The 19,154-nt window shown below is 49.0% G+C and overlaps 1 protein-coding gene across 1 annotated transcript in view; it reads left to right on the top strand.

The window, feature by feature from the left end:
• The window catches only part of LOC124020271 (myosin-11-like), a 125,859-nt gene that overhangs the window by 53,863 nt on the left and 52,842 nt on the right, over positions 1 to 19,154 (top strand). Inside the window, 15 exon segments of the mRNA XM_046335616.1 lie at positions 976 to 1,169; positions 1,297 to 1,418; positions 1,548 to 1,617; positions 2,409 to 2,535; positions 2,538 to 2,568; positions 5,817 to 5,925; positions 6,744 to 6,875; positions 7,170 to 7,376; positions 9,273 to 9,410; positions 9,680 to 9,803; positions 10,038 to 10,209; positions 10,610 to 10,677; positions 12,051 to 12,195; positions 12,767 to 12,911; positions 14,239 to 14,445. Coding sequence (XP_046191572.1) covers positions 976 to 1,169; positions 1,297 to 1,418; positions 1,548 to 1,617; positions 2,409 to 2,535; positions 2,538 to 2,568; positions 5,817 to 5,925; positions 6,744 to 6,875; positions 7,170 to 7,376; positions 9,273 to 9,410; positions 9,680 to 9,803; positions 10,038 to 10,209; positions 10,610 to 10,677; positions 12,051 to 12,195; positions 12,767 to 12,911; positions 14,239 to 14,445 — 1,991 coding nt within the window.

Raw genomic sequence — 19,154 nt, 5'->3', positions numbered from 1 at the left:
CTCTTTCATCTCCTCCTCTTTCTCCCTCCCTCTCTCTTTCATCTCCTCCTCTTTCTCCCTGCCTCTCTCTTTCATCTCCTCCTCTTTCTCCCTCCCTCTCTCTTTCATCTCCTCCTCTTTCTCCCTCCCTCTCTCTTTCATCTCCTCCTCTTTCTCCCTGCCTCTCTCTTTCATCTCCTCCTCTTTCTCCCTCCCTCTCTCTTTCATCTCCTCCTCTTTCTCCCTCCCGCTCTCTTTCATCTCCTCCTCTTTCTCCCTCCCTCTCTCTTTCATCTCCTCCTCTTTCTCCCTGCCTCTCTCTTTCATCTCTTCCTCTTTCTCCCTGCCTCTCTCTTTCATATCCTCCTCTTTCTCCCTCCCTCTCTCTTTCATCTCATCCTCTTTCTCCCTGCCTCTCTCTTTCATCTCCTCCTCTTTCTCCCTGCCTCTCTCTTTCATCTCCTCCTCTTTCTCCCTCCCTCTCTCTTTCATCTCCTCCTCTTTCTCCCTCCCTCTCTCTTTCATCTCCTCCTCTTTCATCTCCTCCTCTTTCTCCCTCCCTCTCTTTCATCTCCTCCTCTTTCTCCCTCCCTCTCTCTTTCATCTCCTCCTCTTTCATCTCCTCCTCTTTCTCCCTCCCTCTCTCTTTCATCTCCTCCTCTTTCTCCCTCCCTCTCTCTTTCATCTCCTCCTCTTTCTCCCTCCCTCTCTCTTTCATCTCCTCCTCTTTCTCCCTCCCTCTCTCTTTCATCTCCTCCTCTTTCATCTCCTCCTCTTTCTCCCTCCCTCTCTTTCATCTCCTCCTCTTTCTCCCTCCCTCTCTCTTTCATCTCCTCCTCTTTCATCTCATCCTCTTTCTCCCTGCCTCTCTCTTTCATCTCCTCCTCTTTCTCCCTCCCTCTCTCTTTCATCTCCTCCTCTTTCTCCCTCCCTCTCACCTTTCCCCCCCTAGCCTTTCTTCTCAGAGATCATGAATAATCCCTGTTCTGTTTCCAGTGGACCATGTGGTGGGTCTGGAGACCATTACCAAGATGTCAGAGAGCTCGGCCCCCAGCGCCACCAAGTCTAAGAAGGGCATGTTCAGGACAGTGGGTCAGCTCTACAAGGAATCCCTGGGCAAACTGATGACCACGTTGAACAACACACAGCCCAACTTCATACGCTGTATCATCCCCAACCACGAGAAGAGGGTAGGACACTATCCCCCTTACCCAAAACACTTACCGCTATTTATATACGTTTCATCAATTCATCTCCTCTCTCTTGAGTCACCTCTGATCTCTCTCTCTCCCTCATTGTTCCTGTGTGTGTGTGTAGGCAGGGAAGCTGGATGCTAACCTGGTTCTGGAACAGTTGAGGTGTAACGGGGTTCTAGAAGGGATCCGTATCTGCAGACAGGGCTTCCCCAACCGCATCGTGTTCCAAGAGTTCCGACAACGGTGAGGGAACGTTCTAACACCAACGTTAAGGAACCACGATTGTGTCTGTGTAGTTAACACATAACAACGTGTTCTCTTCCTTCTGTCTTCCTCTCTTTCTTCCTCTTCTTTCTCTTCCTCTTCTTGTAGCTATGAGATCCTAGCAGCCAACTGCATCCCAAAGGGTTTCATGGACGGGAAACAGGCTTGTCAACTAATGGTGATTTCATCTTACTGAAAACGTCTGAGTTGATCTAACTGAAACGTCTGAGTTGATCTAACTGAAACCTGAAAACGTCTGAGTTGATCTAACTGAAAAAACTAACTCTGAGTTGATCTAACTGAAACTAACTCTGAGTTGATCTAACTGAGTTGATCTAACTGAAACTGAGTTGATCTAACTGAAAACGCTGAGTTGATCTAAAAACTGAGTTGATCTAACTGAAAACGCTGAGTTGATCTTGAACCTGCACTCGGAGTTGATCTAACTGAAAACGTCTGAGTTGATCTAACTAAACGTCTGAGTTGCAATGAACTAAAGTCACTGAGCCTAACAAATGTTTCTACATTTGAGTTCTGGATAAGAAAGAGCTCTAAAGGTTGATCCTTTGTGTTGAAAAGGTGTCACTGAGCCTAAAAACCTTTTAATTTGAACCTGCACTTTTGTTTGAGGATAAAAGGACAAATGTTTCTACCTTAGTTCTGGATAAAGAGTGTTTGGATAAAGGTGTTAGGTGTTTGATAACGGTGTTATGATAAAGGTGTTTGGATAAAGGTGATAACGGTGTTATGATAAAGGTGTTAGGATAAAGGTGTCACGATAAAGGTGTAGGATAAAGGTGGATAAAGGTGTCAGGATAAAGGTGTTATGATAACAGTGTTATGATAAAGGTGTTATGATAACGGATAACGGTGTTATGATAAAGGTGTTATGATAAAGGTGTGATAACGGTATGATAACGGTGTTATGATAAAGGTGCCATGATAAAGGTGTTATGACTTCCTCTCCAGATGAAGCACCTGGACCTGGACCCTAATCTGTTCCGTATTGGTCAGAGTAAGATGTTCTTCAGAACAGGAGTGTTAGCCCAGCTGGAGGAGGAGAGGGACCTTAAACTGACCGTGGTCATCATCGCCTTCAGGCCCACGCTAGGAGCTTCCTGTCTCGCCGGTTAGTGTAACAGTGTTGTTTCCAGCCTGGGATAAAGGGACCCTCACATCAACACATTACACCCGTGAGGTAAAGCGTTGCCAGTAGGTTAGTGTAACAGTGTTGTTGCCAGTCGTGCCCACAGCAGCATGATAGCAGACACATTACACCCGTGAGGTAAAGCGTTGCCAGTAGGTTAGTGTAACAGTGTTTTTACCAGTAGCGCCCACAGCAGCATGATAGCAGACACATTTACATTTACATTACATTTACATGCCAGTAATTTAGCAGACGCTCTTATCCAGAGCGACTTACAAATTGGTGCATTCACCCTATGACATCCAGTGGAACAGTCACTTTACAATAGTGCATCTTAAGGGGGGGTGAGAGGGATTACTTATCCTATCCTAGGTATTCCTTAAAGAGGTGGGGTTTCAGGTGTCTCCGGAAGGTGGTGATTGACTCCGCTGTCCTGGCGTCGTGAGGGAGTTTGTTCCACCATTGGGGGCCAGGGCAGCTAACAGTTTTGACTGGGCTGAGCGGGAGCTGTACTTCCTCAGTGGTAGGGAGGCGAGCAGGGAGTGAGGAGCGTTGCCAGTAGGTTAGTGTAACAGTGTTTTTACCAGTAGCGCCCACAGCAGCATGATAGCAGACACATTTCACCCGTGAGGTAGCGTTGCCAGTAGGTTAGTGTAACAGTGTTTTTACCAGTAGTGCCCACAGCAGCATGATAGCAGACACATTTCAACTGTGAGTAGGTTAGGTAGCGTTGCCAGTAGGTTAGTGTAACAGTGTTGTTGCAGTAGGTTAGTGTAACAGTGTTGCCAGTAGGTTAGTGTAACAGTGTTGCCAGTAGGTTAGTGTAACAGTGTTGTTGCAGTAGGTTAGTGTAACAGTGTTGTTGCAGTAGGTTAGTGTAACAGTGTTTGTTGCCAGTAGGTTAGTGTAACAGTGTTGCCAGTAGGTTAGTGTAACATGTTCACCAGTAGGTTAGTGTAACAGTGTTGTTGCAGTAGGTTAGTGTAACAGTGTTGCCAGTAGGTTAGTGTAACAGTGTTGTTGCAGTAGGTTAGTGTAACAGTGTTGTTGCAGTAGGTTAGTGTAACAGTGTTGCCAGTAGGTTAGTGTAACAGTGTTGTTGCAGTAGGTTAGTGTAACAGTGTTGCCAGTAGGTTGTAACAGTGTTGTTGCAGTAGGTTAGTGTAACAGTGTTGTTGCAGTAGGTTAGTGTAACAGTGTTGCCAGTGGTTAGTGTAACAGTGTTGCCAGTAGGTTAGTGTAAACAGTAGTGTTAGGTTAGTGTAACAGTGTTGTTGCAGTAGGTTAGTGTAACAGTGTTGCCAGTAGGTTAGTGTAAGGTTAGTGTTGTTGCCAGTAGGTTAGTGTAACAGTGTTGCCAGTAGGTTAGTGTAACAGTGTTGCCAGTAGGTTAGTGTAACAGTGTTGCCAGTAGGTTAGTGTAACAGTGTTGCCAGTAGTAGGTTAGGTTAGTGTAACAGTGTTGCCAGTAGGTTAGTGTAACAGTGTTGCCAGTAGGTTAGTGTAACAGTGTTGCCAGTAGGTTAGTGTAACAGTGTTGCCAGTAGGTTAGTGTAACAGTGTTGCCAGTAGGTTAGTGTAACAGTGTTGCCAGTAGGTTAGTGTAACAGTGTTGCCAGTAGGTTAGTTAACAGTGTTAAGGTTAGTGTAACAGTGTTGCCAGTAGGTTAGTGTAACAGTGTTGCCAGTAGGTTAGTGTAACAGTGTTGCCAGTAGGTTAGTGTAACAGTGTTGCAGTAGGTTAGTGTAACAGTGTTGCCAGTAGGTTAGTGTAACAGTGTTGCCAGTAGGTTAGTGTAACAGTAGGTTAGTGTGTTGCCAGTAGGTTAGTGTAACAGTGTTGCCAGTAGGTTAGTGTAACAGTGTTGCCAGTAGGTTAGTGTAACAGTGTTGCCAGTAGGTTAGTGTAACAGTGTTGCCAGTAGGTTAGTGTAACAGTGTTGCCAGTAGGTTAGTGTAACAGTGTTGCCAGTAGGTTAGTGTAACAGTGTTGCCAGTAGGTTAGTGTAACAGTGTTGCCAGTAGGTTAGTGTAACAGTGTTGTTGCCAGTAGGTTAGTGTAACAGTGTTGCCAGTGTTGCCAGTAGGTTAGTGTAACAGTGTTAGTGGTTAACAGTGTAACAGTGTTGCCAGTAGGTTAGTGTAACAGTGTTGCCAGTAGGTTAGTGTAACAGTGTTGCCAGTAGGTTAGTGTAACAGTGTTGCCAGTAGGTTAGTGTAACAGTGTTGCCAGTAGGTTAGTGTAACAGTGTTGCCAGTAGGTTAGTGTAACAGTGTTGCCAGTAGGTTAGTGTAACAGTGTTGCCAGTAGGTTAGTGTAACAGTGTTGTTGCAGTAGGTTAGTGTAACAGTGTTGCCAGTAGGTTAGTGTAACAGTGTTGCCAGTAGGTTAGTGTAACAGTGTTGCCAGTAGGTTAGTGTAACAGTGTTGCCAGTAGGTTAGTGTAACAGTGTTGCCAGTAGGTTAGTGTAACAGTGTTGCCAGTAGGTTAGTGTAACAGTGTTGCCAGTAGGTTAGTGTAACAGTGTTGCCAGTAGGTTAGTGTAACAGTGTTGCCAGTAGGTTAGTGTAACAGTGTTGCCAGTAGGTTAGTGTAACAGTGTTGCCAGTAGGTTAGTGTAACAGTGTTGCCAGTAGGTTAGTGTAACAGTGTTGCCAGTAGGTTAGTGTAACAGTGTTGCCAGTAGGTTAGTGTAAACAGTGTTGCCAGTAGGTTAGTGTAACAGTGTTGCCAGTAGGTTAGTGTAACAGTGTTGCCAGTAGGTTAGTGTAACAGTGTTGCCAGTAGGTTAGTGTAACAGTGTTGTTGCAGTAGGTTAGTGTAACAGTGTTGTTGCAGTAGGTTAGTGTAACAGTGTTGCCAGTAGGTTAGTGTAACAGTGTTGCCAGTAGGTTAGTGTAACAGTGTAACAGTGTTGCCAGTAGGTTAGTGTAACAGTGTTGCCAGTAGGTTAGTGTAACAGTGTTGCCAGTAGGTTAGTGTAACAGTGTTGTTGCAGTAGGTTAGTGTAACAGTGTTGCCAGTAGGTTAGTGTAACAGTGTTGCCAGTAGGTTAGTGTAACAGTGTTGCCAGTAGGTTAGTGTAACAGTGTTGCCAGTAGGTTAGTGTAACAGTGTTGCCAGTAGGTTAGTGTAACAGTGTTGCCAGTAGGTTAGTGTAACAGTGTAACAGTGTTGCCAGTAGGTTAGTGTAACAGTGTTGCACTCTGATGAGACTTCTGTCCACAGAGCGTTTAGTAAGCGTCAGGCCCAGCTGACTGCTATGAAGGTGATTCAGAGGAACTGTGCCGTCTACCTGGTCCTGAAGAACTGGCAGTGGTGGAGGCTGTTCACCAAGGTACACACACACACACACACACACACACACACACACACACACACACACACACACACACACACACACACACACACACACACACACACACACACACACACACACACACACACACACACACACACACACATCTATATACACACACACATCTATATACACACACACACACACACATCTATATACACACACACACACACACATCTATATACACACACACACACATCTATATACACACACACACACATCTATATACACACACACACACACACACATCTATATACACACACACACACACATCTATATACACACACACACACACACACACATCTATATACACACACACCTATATACACACAGACACACACATCTATATACACACAGACACACACACCTATACACACACACACACACACACACATCTATATACACACACACACACACATCTATATACACACACACACACACACATCTATATACACACACACACACATCTATATACACACACACACACATCTATATACACACACACACACACATCTATATACACACACACACACATCTATATACACACACACACACACACATACACACACACACACACACACACACACACACACACACACACACACACACACACACACACACACACACACACACACACACACACACACGTGTTTGATTTGGGACTGGTTATCTGTCCTATCAGTGTTGTGTGTATATTGTTTTGTCACATCCATCACTTGTTGAGTATATCATAGTTTTGATTTGTTGATTTGTTTTGATGGCAGCTCTTATGTAAACGTTGATTGGTCATCCCGCAGGTGAAGCCCCTCCTCCAGGTGACGCGACAGGAAGAAGAAATGGGTCAGAAGGAGGAGGAGCTGAAGTCTGCCAAGGATCTGGCTCAGAAGAGCCAGGTGGAACTGAAGGAGATCTCCCAGAAACACACACAGGTGAAGTGGAGACACACACACACACACAAAGTGGAGAAACACACACACACACACACACAAAGTGGAGACACACACAAACACACATACACTCACACACACACACGAAGTGGAGAGACACACACACACACACACAGGTGAAGTGGAGACACACACGCACACAGGTAAGGCAGAGACACACACACACACACACATACAGGTGAGGTGGAGACACACACACACACACAGGTGAGGTGGAGACACACACAGGTGAGGTGGAGACACACACACACTCTCACTCTCTCTCTCTCTCTCTAGGTAGTAGAGGAGCGAGCTAAACTGGAGCAGAAGCTTCAGGCGGAGACAGAGTTGTATGCTGAGGCAGAGGAGATGAGGGTTCGTCTGGAGGTCAAGAAGCAGGAGCTGGAGGAGGTGCTCCATGAGATGGAGTCGCGGCTGGAGGAGGAGGAGGAGAGAGCCACACAGCTGCAGCAGGAGAGGAAGGACATGCAGCAGCAACTACAGGTGGGCATATCCAAAATGGCTACCGAGCGATGACCTTTTCAACTCTGGTATATCAGTGATGAGTCAAAATGGACAAAATCAGAAAATTTGGCATGAAATGCTAATATGGATATTACCGGGTTCATTGACTTCCTTTGGTTTCTGGTTGGGAAATGCTGAAGTTAGGGGATGGTAGATTGACTGCACTCTGCCCTTATCCATAGACTGGTATAGAAGGTCCTGTTGTGGGTCAGGTGGAGGCCCTGTTGTGGGTCAGGTGAAGGAGGCCCTGTTGTGGGTCAGGTGAAGGAGGCCCTGTTGTGGGTCAGGTGGAGGCCCTGTTGTGGGTCAGGTGGAGGCCCTGTGGAGTTGTGGGTCAGGTGGAGGCCCTGTGGAGGCCCTGTTGTGGGTCAGGTGAAGGAGGCCCTGTTGTGGGTCAGGTGGAGGTCCTGTTGTGGGTCAGGTGGAGGCCCTGTTGTGGGTCAGGTGGAGGTCCTGTTGTGGGTCAGGCGGAGACCCTGTTGTGGGTCATATGGCCCTGTTGTGGGTCAGGTGGTGGCCCTGTTGTGGGTCAGGTGAAGGCCCTGTTGTGGGTCATATGGCCCTGTTGTGGGTCAGGTGGAGGCCCTGTTGTGGGTCAGGTGAAGGCCCTGTTGTGGGTCAGGTGAAGGCCCTGTTGTGGGTCAGGTGAAGGAGGCCCTGTTGTGGGTCAGGTGAAGGAGGCCCTGTTGTGGGTCAGGTGAAGGAGGCCCTGTTGTGGGTCAGGTGGTGGAGGCCCTGTTGTGGGTCAGGTGGAGGCCCTGTTGTGGGTCATATGGCCCTGTTGTGGGTCAGGTGGAGGCCCTGTTGTGGGTCAGGTGGAGGAGGCCCTGTTGTGGGTCAGGTGAAGGCCCTGTTGTGGGTCAGGTGGAGGCCCTGTTGTGGGTCAGGTGGTGGAGGCCCTGTTGTGGGTCATATGGCCCTGTTGTGGGTCAGGTGGAGGCCCTGTTGTGGGTCAGGTGGAGGAGGCCCTGTTGTGGGTCAGGTGAAGGCCCTGTTGTGGGTCAGGTGAAGGCCCTGTTGTGGGTCAGGTGGAGGCCCTGTTGTGGGTCAGGTGGAGGCCCTGTTGTGGGTCAGGTGGAGGCCCTGTTGTGGGTCAGGTGAAGGAGGCCCTGTTGTGGGTCAGGTGGAGGCCCTGTTGTAGGTCAGGTGGAGGTCCTGTTGTGGGTCAGGTGGAGGCCCTGTTGTGGGTCAGGTGGAGGCTCTGTTGTGGGTCAGGTGGAGGCCCTGTTGTGGGTCAGGTGGAGGCTCTGTTGTGGGTCAGGTGAAGGAGGCCCTGTTGTGGGTCAGGTGAAGGAGGCCCTGTTGTGGGTCAGGTGAAGGAGGCCCTGTTGTGGGTCAGGTGGAGGAGGCCCTGTTGTGGGTCAGGTGGAGGCCCTGTTGTGGGTCAGGTGGAGGCCCTGTTGTGGGTCAGGTGAAGGAGGCCCTGTTGTGGGTCAGGTGGAGGAGGCCCTGTTGTGGGTCAGGTGGAGGCCCTGTTGTGGGTCAGGTGGAGGCCCTGTTGTGGGTCAGGTGGAGGCCCTGTTGTTGGTCAGGTGGAGGAGGCCCTGTTGTGGGTCAGGTGGAGGCCCTGTTGTGGGTCAGGTGGAGGGCCTGTTGTGGGTTAGATGGAGGTCCTGTTGTGGATCAGGTGGAGGCCCTGTTGTGGGTCAGGTGGAGGCCCTGTTGTGGGTCAGGTGGAGTGACAGAGACCATTTGGGTTGAAACATTGTGATTGTATCACCTAACCTTTATTAAATTGTGATTGTATCACCTAACCTTTATTAAAACATTATATTTGGGAACAGAAAACACACAAACTCTTCTCCTATATATTATCGCCCCTCCCTGTCCCTCTCTCTCTCTCCTCTTCATCCCTTTCTCCTCTCTGTGTTTTAGGCCATGGAGGCCCACCTGTCAGAGGAGGAGGACTCTCGTCAGAAGCTGCAGCTGGAGAAGGTGACTGTTGAGGGGAAGGTCAAGAAACTGGAGGAGGACGTTGTCATCATGGAGGACCAGAATAACAAACTACTCAAGGTATGTTGTTCTCCACCCCTGTCTCACCATTCACCCACCTACCCACACACCGATCTTCCTCCCTGTTCCCCTGTTCCTCAGCAACTTGAGCTGTTGAAGGAGCATGCAGCACTCAGTCCCTGACCCCTCTCCTCTGACCTCTGATTAACCTTTCTCCCTGCTGTGTGTTGTTCTTCGGGAGCCTAAGCTGTTGGAGGAGAGAATAGCACAGTCCCTGACCCCTCACCTCTGAACCCTGACCTTTCTCTCTTTTATCCGTTGTTCTTCAGGAGCGTAAACTGTTGGAGGAGAGAATAGCAGACTCCAGCTCTAACCTGGCTGAGGAAGAGGAGAAGTCTAAGAACCTGACCAAGCTGAAGAACAAACATGAGTCTATGATCTCAGACCTGGAGGGTGAGTTACTCACCTCTGACCTCTAACCCCTGACCCTTCACCCCTGGCATCAGTCAGTCAGTCAGTAATCAGCCAATTATTGTCTTTCATTTGGACATTAATTGGTTGAATCTGGTGTGTTAGGACTGGGATAAAGCTGAACAAAGCTTACACACTCTCCAAGAATGCATCAGTCTACCTCTGCTATAGATGATGATGATGATGTTTCCTATCTCTCCTCCTCCTCTTCCTCAGTGCGTATGAAGAAGGAGGAGAAGGGCAGGCAGGATGTGGAGAAGGCCAAGAGGAAGCTGGAGACGGAGCTGGCTGATCTCCAGGAGCAGCTGGCCGACCTGCAGGCCCAGCTAGCCGAGCTCAGAGCACAGCTCGCCGCCAAGGAGGAGGAGCTACTGGCCACACAGGCCAGGTAATCAATCCCAGATCATCAGGGATGAACTATCTTCAATCAGTATCTTTATTATCCAGGAACATTTGAACACACTTCACAAAGAGTGAAAGAGTTGAGAGAGACTGTAGACTGTACGTTGACAATCCTAACCGTTATTAGGCAGCGTAGCCTAGTGGTTAGAGCGTTGGACTAGTAACCGGAAGGTTGCGAGTTCAAACCCCCGAGCTGACAAGGTACAAATCTGTCGTAATGCCCCTGAACAGGCAGTTAACCCACTGTTCCCAGGCCGTCATTGAAAATAAGAATATGTTCTTAACTGACTTGCCTGGTTAAATAAAGGTTAAAAAAATAAAAAATATCTACACACATAAAATAGCTATTATTTCTCATGCCCTAAATCTCTCTCTCTCTCTGTCAGGTTGGAAGAGGAGTCTGCTGCATGTGTTGCTGCGGTGCGTCGTGTCAGGGAGCTGGAAGGGCTGCTAGGTGAGATCCATGTCAAGGGAGGGTGTCCCAAAAGACACCCGCAAGGGTCAAAGGTAGCAGGTTGGCGTTGATTGGGGTAGAACTCGTCCTTGAGGTAGAACTAAGCGTTGATTGGGATGAGTCTCATCCTTGAGGTAGAACTGAGCGTTGATTGGGATGAGTCTCGTCCTTGAGGTAGAACTAAGCGTTGATTGGGATGAGTCTCGTCCTTGAGGTAGAACTGAGCGTTGATTGGGATGAGTCTCATCCTTGAGGTAGAACTGAGCGTTGATTGGGATGAGTCTCGTCCTTGAGGTAGAACTGAGCGTTGATTGGGGTAGAACTCGTCCTTGAGGTAGAACGGAGCATTGATTGGGATGAGTCTCGTCCTTGAGGCAGAACTGAGCGTTTATTGGGATGAGTCTCGTCCTTGAGGTAGAACTGAGCGTTGATTGGGATGAGTCTGGTCCTTGAGGTAGAACTGAGCATTGATTGGGATGAGTCTGGTCCTTGAGGTAGAACTGAGCGTTGATTGGGATGAGTCTGGTCCTTGAGGTAGAACTGAGCATTGATTGGGATGAGTCTCATCCTTGAGGTAGAACTGAGCGTTTATTGGGATGAGTCTGGTCCTTGAGGTAGAACTGAGCGTTGATTGGGATGAGTCTCGTCCTTGAGGTAGAACTGAGCGTTGATTGGGATGAGTCTCGTCCTTGAGTTAGAACTGAGCCTTGATTAGGATGAGTCTCGTCCTTGAGGTAGAACTGAGCGTTAATTGGGGTCTCGTCCTTGAAGTAGAACTGAGTGTTGATTGGGATGAGTCTCGTCCTTGAGGTGGAACTGAGCGTTTATTGGGATGAGTCTTGTCCTAAATTGTCTTTATTGTAAAAAATTACTGGGAAAAAAATGTAGGTTTTTGGTCTTAATTTAAGGTTAGGCATTAAGGTTAGCAGTGTGGTTAAGGTTAGGGTTAGCAGTGTGGTTAAGGTTAGGGTTAGCAGTGTGGTTAAGGTTAGGGTTAGCAGTGTGGTTAAGGTTAGGGTTAGCAGTATGGTTAGGGTTAGCAGTGTGGTTAAGGTTAGGGTTAGCAGTGAGGTTAAGGTTAGGCATTAAGGTTAGCAGTGTGGTTAAGGTTAGGGTTAGCAGTGTGTGTTCTCTGGTCATATGTATGTGTGTGTGTGTGTGCTCTGGTCATGTGTGTGTGCTCCGGTCATATGTATGTGTGTGTGTGTGTGCTCTGGTCATGTGTGTGTGCTCCGGTCATGTGTGTGTGTGTGTGTGTGTGTGTGTGTGTGTGTGTGTGTGTGTGTGTGTGTGTGTGTGTGTGTGTGTGTGTGTGTGTGTGTGTGTGTGTGTGTGTGTGTGTGCGTGCGTGCGTGCGTGCGTGGGATCACTAGGTGAGATCCAGGAGGACCTGGAGTCAGAGGGGGCTGCCAGGAGGAGGGCTGATGCAGCCTGCAGAGACCTGGGAGAGGAGCTGAACGCTCTGAGGTCTGAGCTGGAAGACACTCTGGACACCACCGCCGCACAGCAGGAGCTACGGTACGGTCAAGTCACGGTCACCACCACGTCCTGACCATACGGTCTCAGTTTGACCTCTAGAGGACACCACATCCTGACCATACGCTCTCAGTTTGACCTCTAGTGACCTCTAGAGGACACCACATCCTGACCATACGGTCTCAGTTTGACCTCTAGTGACCTCTAGAGGACACCACGTCCTGACCATACGGTCTCAGTTTGACCTCTAATGACCTCTAGAGGACACCACATCCTGACCATACGGTCTCAGTTTGACCTCTAATGACCTCTAGAGGACACCACATCCTGACCATACAGTCTCAGTTTGACCTCTAGAGGACCCCACATCCTGACCATACGGTCTCAGTTTGACCTCTAATGACCTCTAGAGGACACCACATCCTGACCATACGGTCTCAGTTTGACCTCTAATGACCTCTAGAGGACACCACATCCTGACCATAGTGTCTCAGTTTGACCTCTAATGACCTCTAGAGGACAACACTGGATTCCACCGCTGCACAGCAGGAACTACGGTGCGGCTCCAATTGGGACACACACACTGATGGTTGCTGTGTGTTGTGTTCTCCAGGACGAAGCGAGAGCAGGAGGTTGCCATGTTGAAGAAGGTGATGGAGGAGGAAGGGAGGAACCATGAAGCTCAGGTCCAGGAGATGAGACAGAAACACACACAGACTGTTGAGGAACTGTCTGAACAACTGGAACAGGCCAAGAGGGTAACACACACACACACACACACACACACACACACACACACACACACACACACACACACACACACACACACACACACACACACACACACACACACACACACACACACACACACACACACACACACACACACAAAGTATACACACTCCCTCACACCCTCCCGTCTCTCTCCCTCATTCCCTCCACTCTCCCGTCTCCCTCATTCCTCCACCCTCCCTTCTCTCCCCACTCCCTCATTCCCTCCACTCTCCCGTCTCTCCCTCATTCCCTCCACCCTCCCTTCTCTCCCCACTCCCTCATTCCCTCCAACCTCCCTTCTCTCCCCACTCCCTCACACCCTCCCGTCTCTCCCTCATTCCCTCCACTCTCCCGTCTCTCCCTCATTCCCTCCAACCTCCCTTCTCTCCCCACTCCCTCACACCCTCCCGTCTCTCCCTCATTCCCTCCACCCTCCCTTGTCTCCCTCATTCCCTCCACCCTCCCTTGTCTCCCCCATTCCCTCCACCCTCCATCCTCCCCACTCCCTCATTCCCTCCACCCTCCCTTCTCTCCCCACTCCCTCATTCCCTCCACCCTCCCTTCTCTCCCCACTCCCTCATTGCCTCCACTCTCCCGTCTCTCCCTCATTCCCTCCACCCTCCCTTCTCTCCCCCATTCCCTCCACCCTCCCTTCTCTCCCCACTCCCTCATTCCCTCCACCCTCCCTTCTCTCCCCACTCCCTCATTGCCTCCACTCTCCCGTCTCTCCCTCATTCCCTCCACCCTCCTTTCTCTCCCCCATTCCCTCCACCCTCCCTTCTCTCCCCACTCCCTCATTCCCTCCACCCTCCCTTCTCTCCCCACTCCCTCATTCCTCCACCCTCCCTTCTCTCCCCCATTCCCTCCACCCTCCCTTCTCTCCCCACTCCCTCATTCCTCCACCCTCCCTTCTCTCCCCACTCCCTCATTCCCTCCACCCTCCCTTCTCTCCCCACTCCCTCATTCCCTCCACCCTCCCTTCTCTCTCCCCATTCCCTCCACCCTCCCTTCTCTCCCCACTCCCTCATTCCCTCCACCCTCCCTTCTCTCCCCACTCCCTCATTCCCTCCACCCTCCCTTCTCTCCCCACTCCCTCATTCCCTCCACCCTCCCTTCTCTCCCCACTCCCTCATTCCCTCCACCCTCCCTTCTCTCCCCACTCCCTCATTCCCTCCACCCTCCCTTCTCTCCCCACTCCCTCATTCCCTCCACCCTCCCTTCTCTCCCCACTCCCTCATTCCCTCCACCCTTCCTGTCCCTCCCCAATCCTCACAACCTCCCGTCTCTCCCAACCCTCCCTTCTCTCCCCAGGTGCGAGCCAGTCTGGAGAAGGCTAAGCAGGGATTGGAGAAGGAGTCATCTGACCTCAGCGCAGACCTCCACTCATTGGCCAACGCCAAGCAGGAGGTGGAGCACAAGAGGAAGAAGGTCGAAGGTCAGCTGTCAGACTTGCAGTCGCGCTACAACGACAGCGAGAGACAGAGGGGGGAGCTGGGAGAACGAGTCTCTAAGTTGACCGTGAGTAGGGTACACTGGCTACAGATGTAGGATCTTAATTTGAACCAGTTTGCTACAGCAGGAAAATAATCCCGCAGCAACAGGAAATTGGAATTATTATGTGGATTGTAATTCATGGACATTTTAGTAGGGGTTGATACATTTTTCGTAAGGGAAAATCAAGTCTGAAACTCCGAAGTGGAAATTAGTTAAACTTTTTTAACTTCTTGCGTCGAGCCAACCTGGATCCGGGATCATGACTACAGCCTCAAGACCATTACCATAACGCAACGTTAACTATTCATGAAAATCGCAAATGAAATGAAATCAATATGCTAGCTCTCATGCTTAGCCTTTTGTTAACAACACTGTCATCTCAGATTTTCAAAAATATGCTTCTCTACCATAGCAAACTAGCATTTAGCGTTAGCATTTAGCATTAGCATTTAGCGTTAGCATTAGCAGGCCACATTTTCACAAAAACCAGCAAAAACATTCAATAAATCATTTACCTTTGAAGAACTTTGGATGTTTTCAATGAGGAGACTCAGTTAGATAGCAAATGTTCAGTTTTTCCTAAAATATTTTTTGTGCAGGAGAAATCGGTCCGTTTGGTGCGTCACGTTTGGCTACCAAAAAAAAAAACGAAAATTCAGTTATCCAAACGCCGAACTTTTTTCCAAATTAACTCCATAATATCGACTGAAACATGACAAACGTTGTTTAGAACCAATCCTCAAGGTGTTTTTCACATATCTCTTCAATGATGTATCGTTCCTGGAAGTATGAGTCTCCTTCTGTAACGCAAGGTACAATGGTTGCCACTGGGAATTACGCACCGATTTAGACAAAGGGCACCGGACGGCCCCCTGGCAAATGTAGTCTCTTATGGTCAATCTTCCAATGATATGCCTACAAATACGCCACAATGCTGCAGACATCTTGGAGGAACGGCAGAGCGCATAAGCTCGTTCACAGCATATTCACAGCCATATAAGGAGACGTTAGTAAACACAGCGTCAAAAATCCTGTTCATTTCCTGTTTGAAGTTTCATCTTGGTTTCGCCTGTAGCATTAGTTCTGAGGCACTCACAGATAATATCTTTGCAGTTTTGGAAACGTCAGAGTTGTGTCTTTCCAAGGCTGTCAATGCCATGCATAGTCGAGCATCTTTTCGTGACAAAATGTTGAGCAGGGGGTTGTCCTTAGTACAACTGTCCTCTGTGTATGGGTGTTGAGCAGGGGGTTGTCCTTAGTATAACTGTCCTCTATGTATGGGTGTTGAGCAGGGGGTTGTCCTCAGTACAACTGTCCTCTATGTATGGGTGTTGAGCAGGGGGTTGTCCTTAATACAACTGTCCTTTATGTATGGGTGTTGAGCAGGGGGTTGTCCTTAGTACAACTGTCCTCTATGTATGGGTGTTGAGCAGGGGTTGTCCTTAGTACAACTGTCCTCTATGTATGGGTGTTGAGCAGGGGGTTGTCCTTAGTACAACTGTCCTCTATGTATGGGTGTTGAGCAGGGGGTTGTCCTTAGTACAACTGTCCTCTATGTATGGGTGTTGAGCAGGGGGTTGTCCTTAGTACAACTGTCCTCTATGTATGGGTGTTGAGCAGGGGGTTGTCCTCAGTACAACTGTCCTCTATGTATGGGTGTTGAGCAGAGGGTTGTCCTCACTATAACTGTCCTCTATGTATGGGTGTTGAGCAGGGGGTTGTCCTTAGTACGACTGTCCTCTATGTATGGGTGTTGAGCAGGGGGTTGTCCTTAGTACAACTGTCCTCTATGTATGGGTGTTGAGCAGGGGGTTGTCCTTAGTAAAACTGTCCTCTATGTATGGGTGTTGAGCAGGGGGTTGTCCTTAGTACAACTGTCCTCTATGTATGGGTGTTGAGCAGGGGGTTGTCCTTAGTACAACTGTCCTCTATGTATGGGTGTTGAGCAGGGGGTTGTCCTTAGTACAACTGTCCTCTATGTATGGGTGTTGAGCAGGGGTTGTCCTTAGTACAACTGTCCTCTATGTATGGGTGTTGAGCAGGGGGTTGTCCTTAGTACAACTGTCCTCTATGTATGGGTGTTGAGCAGGGGGTTGTCCTTAGTACAACTGTCCTCTATGTATGGGTGTTGAGCAGGGGGTTGTCCTCAGTACAACTGTCCTCTATGTATGGGTGTTGAGCAGGGGGTTGTCCTCAGTACAACTGTCCTCTATGTATGGGTGTTGAGCAGGGGTTTGTCCTCAGTACAACTGTCCTCTATGTATGGGTTTTGAGCAGGGGGTTGTCCTCAGTACAACTGTCCTCTGTGTATGGGTGTTGAGCAGGGGTTGTCCTTAGTATAACTGTCCTCTATGTATGGGTGTTGAGCAGGGGGTTGTCCTTAGTACAACTGTCCTCTATGTATGGGTGTTGAGCAGGGGGTTGTCCTTAGTACAACTGTCCTCTATGTATGGGTGTTGAGCAGGGGGTTGTCCTCAGTACAACTGTCCTCTGTGTATGGGTGTTGAGCAGGGGTTGTCCTTAGTATAACTGTCCTCTATGCATGGGTGTTGAGCAGGGGGTTGTCCTTAGTACAACTGTCCTCTATGTATGGGTGTTGAGCAGGGGGTTGTCCTTAGTACAACTGTCCTCTATGTATGGGTGTTGAGCAGGGGGTTGTCCTCAGTACAACTGTCCTCTATGTATGGGTGTTGAGCAGGGGTTGTCCTTAGTACAACTGTCCTCTATGTATGGGTGTTGAGCAGGGGTTGTCCTTAGTACGACTGTCCTCTATGTATGGGTGTTGAGCAGGGGGTTGTCCTTAGTACAACTGTCCTCTATGTATGGGTGTTGAGCAGGGGTTGTCCTTAGTAAAACTGTCCTCTATGTATGGGTGTTGAGCAGGGGGTTGTCCTTAGTACAACTGTCCTCTATGTATGGGTGTTGAGCAGGGGGTTGTCCTTAGTACAACTGTCCTCTATGTATGGGTGTTGAGCAGGGGGTTGTCCTTAGTACAACTGTCCTCTATGTATGGGTGTTGAGCAGGGGTTGTCCTTAGTACAACTGTCCTCTATGTATGGGTGTTGAGCAGGGGTTGTCCTCAGTACAACTGTCCTCTATGTATGGGTGTTGAGCAGGGGGTTGTCCTCAGTACAACTGTCCTCTATGTATGGGTGTTGAGCAGGGGTTTGTCCTCAGTACAATTGTCCTCTATGTATGGGTGTTGAGCAGGGGGTTGTCCTCAGTACAACTGTCCTCTGTGTATGGGTGTTGAGCAGGGGTTGTCCTTAGTATAACTGTCCTCTATGTATGGGTGTTGAGCAGGGGGTTGTCCTTAGTACAACTGTCCTCTATGTATGGGTGTTGAGCAGGGGGTTGTCCTTAGTACAACTGTCCTCTATGTATGGGTGTTGAGCAGGGGTTGTCCTCAGTACAACTGTCCTCTATGTATGGGTGTTGAGCAGGGGTTGTCCTCAGTACAACTGTCCTCTATGTATGGGTGTTGAGCAGGGGGTTGTCCTCAGTACAACTGTCCTCTATGTATGGGTGTTGAGCAGGGGTTGTCCTCAGTACAACTGTCCTCTATGTATGGGTGTTGAGCAGGGGGTTGTCCTCAGTACAACTGTCCTCTATGTATGGGTGTTGAGCAGGGGGTTGTCCTCAGTACAACTGTCCTCTATGTATGGGTGTTGAGCAGGGGGTTGTCCTCAGTACAACTGTCCTCTATGTATGGGTGTTGAGCAGGGGGTTGTCCTTAGTACAACTGTCCTCTATGTATGGGTGTTGAGCAGGGGGTTGTCCCCAGTACAACTGTCCTCTATGTATGGGTGTTGAGCAGGGGGTTGTCCTCAGTACAACTGTCCTCTATGTATGGGTGTTGAGCAGGGGGTTGTCCTTAGTACAACTGTCCTCTATGTATGGGTGTTGAGCAGGGGGTTGTCCTCAGTACAACTGTCCTCTATGTATGGGTGACCCATCTGAGAACGCTAAACAACAGCCCAGAAATACAACAGTCATTGAACACTATGGCGTCTGCTTACCCCTGATGTTTACTTGGTAAGTGAGAACGTATTGTGGTTTTACAGCAAGGACCTGGGGATGAAGGAGCGGATTTTGGTGTGTTTTTATTTACATGATGACATCATCAGTTATTATTTCATGTTTGTGACAACCTGCTACTCTTTTCTCTCATCCACTTCTTCTCTCATCCCCTTCTCCTCTCATCCCCTTCTTCTCTCATCCCCTTCTCCTCTCATCCACTTCTCCAATCCCCTTCTTCTCTCATCCCCTTCTTCTCTCATCCCCTTCTCCTCTCATCCACTTCTTCTCTCATCCACTTCTTCTCTCATCCCCTTCTCCTCTCATCCCCTTCTTCTCTCATCCACTTCTTCTCTCATCCACTTCTTCTTTCCCCTTCTTCTCTCATCCCCTTCTTCTCTCATCCCCTTCTCCTCTCATCCACTTCTTCTCTCATCCCCTTCTTCTCTCATCCCCTTCTCCTCTCATCCACTTCTTCTCTCATCCACTTCTCCTCTCATCCACTTCTTCTCTCATCCACTTCTTCTCTCATCCCCTTCTCCTCTCATCCCCTTCTTCTCTCATCCCCTTCTTCTCCCATCCACTTCTCCTCTCATCCCCTTCTTCTCTCATCCCCTTCTCCTCTCATCCACTTCTCCTCTCATCCCCTTCTTCTCTCATCCACTTCTTCTCTCATCCACTTCTTCTCTCATCCACTTCTTCTCTCATCCCCTTCT

Source organism: Oncorhynchus gorbuscha, unplaced genomic scaffold (genome assembly GCF_021184085.1).
Source record: "Oncorhynchus gorbuscha isolate QuinsamMale2020 ecotype Even-year unplaced genomic scaffold, OgorEven_v1.0 Un_scaffold_794, whole genome shotgun sequence".
In the NCBI taxonomy this organism is placed as follows: Eukaryota; Metazoa; Chordata; class Actinopteri; order Salmoniformes; family Salmonidae; genus Oncorhynchus; species Oncorhynchus gorbuscha.
The sequence above is the reverse complement of the archived record's forward strand: the minus strand, read 5'-3'. Positions and strand labels throughout refer to the sequence as shown.